At 34.5% G+C, this 9,788-nt stretch overlaps 1 protein-coding gene across 1 annotated transcript; it reads left to right on the top strand.

The window, feature by feature from the left end:
* Positions 1–815: 815 nt before the first annotated feature.
* LOC113272918 (pathogenesis-related protein 1-like) lies at positions 816–1,328 on the top strand. The gene has a single exon (XM_026522706.1). The coding sequence runs from the start codon at positions 816–818 to the stop codon at positions 1,326–1,328; it is 513 nt and encodes a 170-aa protein (XP_026378491.1).
* The last annotated feature ends 8,460 nt before the right edge of the window (positions 1,329–9,788 follow it).

Here is a 9,788-nt window from a genome sequence, read left to right as displayed (position 1 = left end):
TTTCACTTGCATATATATATAATTTCCCAAATTGGTTTGATCCATGTACGTGCAACCAAATTGGTTTCACAGGTAGTAGGTTAGTCCAATAGTTACTTAAGTTCGGGACGACTTACCATCTCATGAATCCACCTGAACCTCTTTTATTCCCTGGGGCCTCTTCACAGATATCTTTTCATTTGATAAAGGATATATGCATAACTTAATTAATTCCCATAAAGGGGCATATGCTCGTGCAACTAGAACCTAAATTACTTAAACTTGACTGATCTAGATAAGATAAGATCAACGACAAACTTAATGTAACGCGCAGGTTTTAAGTTAATGTATTTCTTGTAATTCACGACTGCTTGAAAGGGCAAGTTCTCTATCTCAAAAACTCAAACGAAGGCATGAGAAGGCAAGACAAGAGGCACGTATACAGCTACAACTTGACAATAAGCAATAACCTAATGAAGCAAAAAAAGTCGTCTCTGATCTAAATTAATTAGATATTTGCACCAAAATAGAAAATTTAATTCTTCATTCTTCGTCCCAACACAACTGTCGGTCCTATCTCTTTCTCCAAATGTTATTTATCCCTAATATCTGGTATGACTCACGTGACTCGATTGTGGGGATAAACTAGTGGTGATACAAAACTATATTGATCCTCAATCTAAGCGGATATACTAGCTAGTCATGACTTGCCATAAGATCAATAGTACCTATGGGCATTAAAATATAAGAGCAAGTGTATTCCTCCTATAAATACATGTATCAACAAACTTGATTTTTCATCATCTGTTCTCTTCTCTATTCATCAGTGATATAAAATGATCAATATTAATAAGTTTGTATCAGTTTTCATCATGAAACTCATTCTCTTAACGGTAGCAGCCTTGTTAGTCCGTGTGTCTCAAGCCAGTCTAACTCCACAGGAACAGCTAGAGTATCTCAATCCTCATAAAACAGCTAGGGAATCGGTTCCTAATTGTCCTGCAATAACTTGGAACGCTACGACAGAAGCATTTGCTCAAACTGTCGCTAATTCAGGAAAGGTAACTTGTTCATTCCCGCCGTTGAGTGGTTGCAACATCATCTCTGGTAGTACCATTACTGGAGGGCAGGCTGTAAACAAATGGGTTGCACAGAAACCCTATTATGTTTACGCAACAAATACTTGTGCAACAGGAACTGTGTGTGCACATTACACGCAAGTGGTTTGGAGTGCCTCGATTGGGTTAGGGTGCGCAAGAGTCACCTGCACAAACAACGCTGGGTACTTAGTTGTCTGCTGCTACAATCCTGCAGGTAATGTCGCAGGCCAACGTCCTTATATAGAGTGAAAACTTCAAAAGATCGAATGGCGGGTTATCGTCTATCCTGGGCACATAGTGGTTTGCACATTACGTACCAGGTATTTAAGGAGGATAACATACAACTTATAGTGTAGCAGTTTCTTTTCTCTTGTAATAAAACTCTGTTAAGATTTGCTCCAGTGTATGAGTAGTACTGTATCTACCTGTCTTTGTAGAGTTGTGTTGTTATGTGATTCTGATGGGACATTCTTGCATCCAAATTTCAAACTATTAACTCTTCCTACAGCTTGGAGCAATCACAACCTTATAGGCAGATGGAAATAACAAAAAAATGGTTAGAAAACCAACAAGGCTAGCTAGGAAATATAGACACTTGGATAACATCTATGGATTGAGCTTAGAAAAATTATACTCCATGCTACTGTACTTGTTCTCTTTTCACTCCACATAAAAAGAGCCGGAAATGCTATTCAGTTTTTAATAAAAGAAGTATTACAACACGTTTGTTTTTTCCTCTATATAGGTAGAGTGTTTTATATAGAGGTTTACCTCTATATCTATATAAATATCACTATAAAATCTCTCTTAAAATCATGTTTGTTTGACCACTATCTAACAACTCTATATTGTGTATCCAATTTTATACATTTCTCATTTTATCCTTATAATATTCAAAAAATCCATGAATATCCATTACAACCAAAGATGTTCAAAAATTCCAAAAGGAAAAAAATGTATTAGAAAATACAACCAAAGATATTCACTTTTTCTGAAACGGAGCGAAAGTATAACTTTTTTCTGAAACGGGGTAAAAATATCACTTTTTCTGAAACGGATCAAAAATATCACTTTATCTGAAACGGGCGAAAGTATCACTTTTTCTGAAACGGGTGAAAGTATCACTTTATCTGAAACGGGCGAAAGTATCACTTTTTCTGAAACGGAGCAAAAATATCACTTTTTTTCTGAAACGGGGTAAAAATATCACTTTTTCTGAAACGGATCAAAAATATCACTTTATCTGAAACGGGCGAAAGTATCACTTTATCTGAAACGGGCGAACGTATCACTTTATCTGAAACGGGCGAAAGTATCACTTTTTGTGAAACGGAGCAAAAATATCACTTTTTCTGAAACGGCGCGAAAGTATCACTTTTTCTGAAGCATGCGAAAGTATCACTTTTTCTGAAACGGGGCGAAAATATCACTTTTTCTGAAACGGCGTGAAAGTATCACTTTTTCTGAAACGGGGGAAGTATCACTTTTTCTGAAACGGGGCTAAAGTGTCACTTTTTCTGCAACGGAGCAAAATATCACTTTTTTCTGAAACAGCGCGAAAATATCCCTTTTTCTGAAACGGGCGAAAGTATCACTTTTCTTGAAACATGTAAAATTTTAGATTTTAAATTAAGGAATTATTTTTGGACATTATAAGTTTGTTCGAGGATATATTAGTCATTTGAAGGTTTAATAGAGGTAGAGGCTCAAAGATAACACATTATTGGTGCTATTTGATTTCCTCTATATAGATAGAGATTTGCCTCTATTTTTGTAGAGGTAGTGGAAAAAACAAACACCAAATAAATGGGACCCACCACTATATAGAGGCTAATAGAGGTTAGCCTCTACATAGAGGAAAAAACAAACATGATGTTAGTCTTGATGTGGTTTGATCTAGTGATCTAAGGGTCCAAGGACACTTACTCATTTTATGAGTGAATGAAATGTTCCTTTAGTCCCACATAGTGGAAAACTAAAGAGGAATTCCACTATATAACCATTTGCTTATACATTGACGAAGGAGGGTGGAATGGGTGGGCCGAAATATACATGTTTCGACCCATGCACACGTGCGTATACCAGAGTTTTATTTATGGGAAAATTCTTTTTACGTGTTTTAATTCTTTTACAAGAAACAAAATTTGTTTTTGAAGGAAACCAAAACCTAACTTGATTTGCAAGTATCTCTTCCTATAAATACTAATCGAAAATCTGTTTTAAAATATAATAAGTGACTACATTTTAGTCTTCTATTAATCATCTTCTCGTTTTGTTTTTTGTACGGCGTTTTACTTCCATCCCCTTTGCTGAGTTCAAGTAGGTAGCTTGCGTTGTGCTAACACAAGTTATATCGGGCAGTCTTATCCTGAACACATATTCGCACGTTGAGATTTAACATTGCTCTTTTCGAGTATACTCGCGAACTAATATGTTACGGAAAACTTGTTGAACCTGCGATTCTTCCCTTGTCAAGTTGTTTTGGCAGAGTTGTTTGATTCAGTTCTTTAAATATTATTTTGATACATCTAACGTGTTGTTCATTGTTGCAAGATTCCAACATATCTCTCCTTGTTCTCTCACTTACCTCAAAACCTACCCTTTACCTAAATACCTAGATGGATATTTATAGGCAAAAGTGCTCATATAACAAGGTTACAGTGCTCAACTATGCTATCAGTTTTGATACGTCTGTCGGGTGGTTGCTATTAAACCTCCTGGTCATGTCTTCTCCCGATAAGCACTACACCAAATCAAGGTTTTTCTAACAATAGGTTTCCTAATTAATTTTATCTTGGTAACTCAAATGATCCATTATAATTCTAGTAATTCTTATAAAGGGTTACCAAATCAATTAATAGTTAGCATAATTAGAAATTAAATCATAAAAACTAAATAACTATTCAAAGTGTGAGGTCATTAGTTATACATACCTAACACATTTTCTAGTAAATCACTGTTACAACTATTCTTACCCAAAAGTAGATGTCTATTAAAATCAACCCCATTTTTGTAACTCTTTCTCACTTTCATTTATAACACACTTATACATATCAAACACAATGATTTATTTAAACTTTAGAAAATAGAATTTTAAGATTTTATAAATCTTTTGTTTGGAACCCAAAAATGGTTCTAAACCCTGGGATGACCTAAACCCGGAACTAATTCTGTCGGTGTGGGAACCAAAAATTGAGTTCCACTTTGAGTCGTTGACATAACCAAACCAAAATCGAGTTCCTTAGCAAAAAAAAAACAGTGAGACACAACAAACTTTCTCTCTTCTCCTGCACTAAATCAAACCCTAGGCTTCTTCCTCGGATTCGAAAGAAAACTCAATCAAATTCGAATAAAACTCCAATTGAGTAAATACCCATCATATTGGTTTCTCTTGGTTTATTAAACTCGCTAAAATCTGAGGAACTTGAAGAGAAATGATAACGATGAAGGTAATTCTGATCAAATTTCTTTTCTTCAACCCATTCATAAATTCTCTGGTATGATTTCTCGTATCCTTCTTCGATTACTCTTGATGCAGTTTTTCAATTATGAATCTAGGGTTTAAACATTGAGGGATTTTTAAAATTGGGTTTAATTGGGAGTTTATGATTCTGATTTTTTTAAAAAAAATTTCTGTTTGGGTGATTATGTTTAAAATTTAGAGGAAAATTGGGATAATTTTATGAAGATTAGATGGGTTTACCTAAATATCAGTTAGGTTAATTTTGTATGAAATTTGTGTTGTTGTGTTTAATGTTAGCTAAAAGATCCATTTTGATCATGGCTTTTGATTATTACTTTGAATTATGATATGAGCATTGTAAATTAGGCTTCAGAAAATCCCACATTTTGATCTGAATGGTAGTTTCGAAACCCGTATGAACTTCTATTTTTCGATTTTAAGCCTAAGGAAATCCACTAATGAACAATGTTTGTATTTTATTTCATCGTTGAAAATTTTGGATTAAGTTTGGATGGTGATAAAGCTTCAACCTTTAGAATTTTCTCTAGATAACCTAGGTTTGAAATAATCAGTTGATGGTGTGTAGATATTGTTTAGACAGATTTTGAGGTGCGATGACAATTGCAGTTGTTGTGGTTAATTAGGTTTTGCGGTTTGGGGATTATTCACTTGTATGATGTTATCCAACTATGTGGCCAAATAGAGAAATTACTAGTTTACAATCTCTAAGGTTATTCAAAGATAAATTTAGACCCACTTCATGTTTACGCAGGATAAGGCGTTATGTATTCACGATATAGAAATATTTGTATGACTATTTTTGCTGTGAAGCAGTGTCACTAAGTAGGATATTCTTTCAAAATGATAGAGGTGTATCTCCATGGAAAGAACAAGAGTTACCTTATGAATCTATTGGGGCTTGCGCGTTGTAGAGTAATGATATGGAGCATACCCCTGCTATTACTATATGTATTTCAATATCTAGCCTGTTGATTTTGTATTCAAACAACGACCTCTAAAAGGTCGTATTTCGATTCTTGGTCATTCTAGCAACGTATTTTAGATAATGGTGTGTGCAAGGGATATGTCAATGTCATTTAGGATTATAAGATTGGGACTATTAGTGAAATTGCTTAAATGTTTTCCTTTTGATTTAAATTTCATCGAGGTCTAATTTTAACACGATACATTTCTCTTTTGGCAGGCCAGGTTACTATGAGTATAAAAGGGGTTACGTGCAAGGACCTTGCAGTGCCTATTTTAAAACCTTGGTCAGTATTACCTCTCTCTAATTTTAAAGGAATCCATTTATTTTTTCGAAACACTCCGTTATTTCCAAATACATTAGATGGTCGTAAGACAGATCCACCTTATACTTTTCTAATGAGAGTTGGATAATACCATCTTTTGGTGGATTAACTTTTGTTGTTATGAGTTGAGTGGGATATCTTTGATATGATGAACTAGCATCCCAATGCTGGATTTGATTAGCTTCTTATTCAAGTTGTCACTCTGGCCAAGTGTTGTTGACGTCCTTGTTTATAAATTTGACTAGTGAGTTATCGTTTTGAACCTCATTAAGCAAATCTAATACTAAGAATATATAATTTTCAGAAGTATCGTACTCTTTCAACTTCATCTGGGAATACTGCTTAAAGGGGAAGGAGATAAACAATAAAAGAAGTAACTTCTTGCTGACTTTACCATAATTGTGATAGGTGTTTAATATGATTGTGGTTATTAGCTTATTCAGTTAAATGAGAAAACTGAAAAGTAGGTTAGCCTACAAAAAGTAGGTTAGCTTATTCATATCTGGGATTACTTGTGGGAAGGTATGTATTTCAAATTTAATCACTTAGCTTTACATTGAGTGATCATGTCAAAGATACTTCTTAACACACTCAACAAGCAATTAACAAGCAGATGCCATGAAATAGACTATAATTGCTATATGCCTATATGTCATATCGTGTCAGACATGAGAAATATGGAAACATAGACAACAATTGATGCTTATGCCATTATCTTCCCGTTCAATAGCTTTTAGGCAGTTTAAATTTTGATTAACAGGTTGACGGCGTTAGTGGGAATCCCACTATGATTGTCGACGAGATAGATTCTCCTCATTAAGTGGTTGCTTCTCCGGTGAGTTTACTTTATAAGATTTATTGCTTTATGAAGACAGGCTAAACTCCTTAACAGAATTGTTCATCTAGGAGTCTTGGCTTAGGTGTCTACAGTTTGTCAGGTACTCAAGTTACTGTAATGATCCCAAAGAACTGAGTTTTCGCCTCAGCAGCGCAATGTGTCTGTTATTCAGATGCTTGGTTCTGATAATGTAAAAATTCACCTCATCAACCCAATGTGTCAGTCATTCAGCTGCTTTGTTTTGATAATGTAAAAATTTCTTGTTGCAGGAAGATACTGTACTTGCCTTGGAATCCTAAGAGGTTAGTGTAGAATCCAAATTGTGTGCCCCCTTGTTGCGCAACAGTTCTGTTTTATTTGCAATCTTGTTTTCTTACTTATTCATCTGGAGATGATAATGTGTGACTGAGATTCATATGGGTGGTGGCTCAGAGTGCCGGGAGAAGTGTACAAGTCTTGGAGAACTATTTGATTCTGAACCAGATGCGCAAAAACGACATGCGAAGTACAAGGTTTGGCTGAACAGAAATTGTATCCTACTTCAGAAGCACCTGTTATGTACCTGGCCAAGGTCGAACTTACCACTACACCTTCGGCTATCTAGTTTTGAGTTTTGTTTGTTGAAACAACTATAACCAGTTTATACATTCAGACAGAGTTCAGTAAATAAATTTTGTGTAAATGTAACCCCATGTTTGATTTTGGTTCAATAGATAGCCAAGGGCTTTAAGTCTATTTTAAGCTTGGCTTTGGTTTTGTTTACCTGCAAGTCTGGTGGCTTTGGTAGGCCGATTAGTTCAACGGGACCCTAAACCTATGGATATTATTCATAATATCCTTATTGACATCTTCCACTAAGTCGGATAATGATAATTATTGAATTCATTTATCATTTTTGATCCATTCTTATGTTCGGATTTTATGTTTATCCAAAGGTCATACTGGATATTTATCATTGATATTATTTGAGAATGTTTCGAATCGATTAAAAGAGATATATAGAGAAATTATCCTTTGAGTGATTAAATGTCTGTAGTTGACAAACTCGGAAGATAATCGTATAATTCTATAAAGTATATGTGTTTGAATACTATTGAATCTGTGGTGCAATGGTAGCACGTCTGACATCAAGGCGGAGAATGCGTGTTCGATTCACGCCAGGTTCACTCATTGTAATGCTTTACAATGATTATTTAAATGTGCGAAATTGTGCGTGAAGGTTCATATGGAATGGTGACGTGTTTCAGTAATTCAAAACAACTTTGTCGTCGGATAGTGTGGCAATCGGTTATTTGGATAAGAGATTTTGTTTTTGAACTAATCTGTAATAACTTCGTAATTCTGTATAGTGAATTGATATCTATTTTGTCAATCTCTTTCAAAATTTACCAATTTCTTTGAATTATTCGTAAGAATTTCATAATTGTATGCAAGCGGAGGTTGGTAATAAAACCGAATACTCGAGTTTGTGGTAGCACACAAAGAAACACACAAAGAAACACGCGAAGAAACACATTTGTCATCCGGCACCTACTATTTGGTTTAGAAATTAGAATATAGTGACTAAAAATTACCGATTTTGTGCACTTATTTCTATTTTCTCAATCTCGTTTTAAAAAGGGATTCCCGAATAGAAATCAGATTGGCCTTGTTATCCGAAACCTACTGGTTTAGACAAGTGCATCTCATTCTAATAATATTCCATAGTATGCAACACAATTAGATTTGTGCCTCAAAAATGGATTAGTGACCCAAAATCTACCTATTTTACGTATTTACGTCTGTCAAAATCGAGTTTTCATTATTTGGACTTCATATTAGAATTATAATTGACCACAATGATCCGAAAATTACTTCTTGATATTTGTACGCATAACTTAATTCAGTAATATCCTTTCGATATTTGTACAATCCAAAATACATTCATGGATGAGTGTTCGACTTTTCTCAAAATCTTGTTCTTAAACAATTCATTATCTTTATTTTTGACCATGATAATTATCAAAGTTATAGGTCCGAATTAAAATAGTTGGACGAATGTTCAATTCCTAAAGTCGGAGTCATTTAAATAAATTAATTTTCGGAACTCATTTTTTTCTATTTACCAGGATAATCCACATTATTTCACAAATTCATTTCGTTAATTCAGATTCATCCTCGTATAAGTTATTTGGATTTTTGTCTGGGACGAAGGTTGATACGCATCTCTATTACTTTTGTCGTGATACCGAATTTGAAGTTCAAATCGACACTGAGGTTCATATTTATTGGTTTCGATGATGTATCATACTAAGTTTGAAGTCAGAACCCTCCCGGAGCTTCGTGGTTCATAGTTTGTTTGCCGTTATACCACATTTGAAGTTGGAATCGACATTGAGCTTCATATTTATCGATTTCGATGATGTATCATGCTAAGTTTGAAGTCGTAACCCTCCTGGAGTTTCTTGGTTCATAGTTTGAAGTTGGAACCCTCCCGGAGCTTCATATTTATCGATTTCGATGATGTATCATACACTAAAGCTACTTCATGAAATGTATGACTAGTCGAAATTATTTCATGACCTATGTGACTCATCTAAATTCCAACCAGAAGCACAAAGAGAAATCACAAAGAAAACACACTTCCCCTGATGCAACTGCAGTCATTGATTTCATTTTTCTTTCTTTTGATTCATTCTTATACATTCTTCAGATTTATATATAGTCGAAGGTCGATAAAAATATCCAAATTTATTCTGATTTATATGTACTCTATTGATTTTTTCCTTGACGAAGGTTGAGAAGAAACACACTTTGTCTTGAAAAGAAACACACTTTCTCAATCGGTATGAGTATCCAGAACCAGTTGTCCACCATTAGATATCTCCACAATCCGTATGAAAATTCATCTCAACCGTCCAAAATATTTTATACAAAAACCTAAAGGTGATTTCTTCTCACTTCCCCTTTTCTCTTCTTTCTTTTCTCTCTTTCTCCGTCTTTTCTCGTCTCTACTCCAAAACCCTATCTTCGTAACAAAATTTCCAAATCGAAGTCTAATTAACATGAACTACAAGTATGTAAAGCAATGATGATATACATGGCATTGGATATGAACT

Source organism: Papaver somniferum, chromosome 1 (genome assembly GCF_003573695.1).
Source record: "Papaver somniferum cultivar HN1 chromosome 1, ASM357369v1, whole genome shotgun sequence".
NCBI lineage: Eukaryota > Viridiplantae > Streptophyta > Magnoliopsida > Ranunculales > Papaveraceae > Papaver > Papaver somniferum.
The sequence above is the reverse complement of the archived record's forward strand: the minus strand, read 5'-3'. Positions and strand labels throughout refer to the sequence as shown.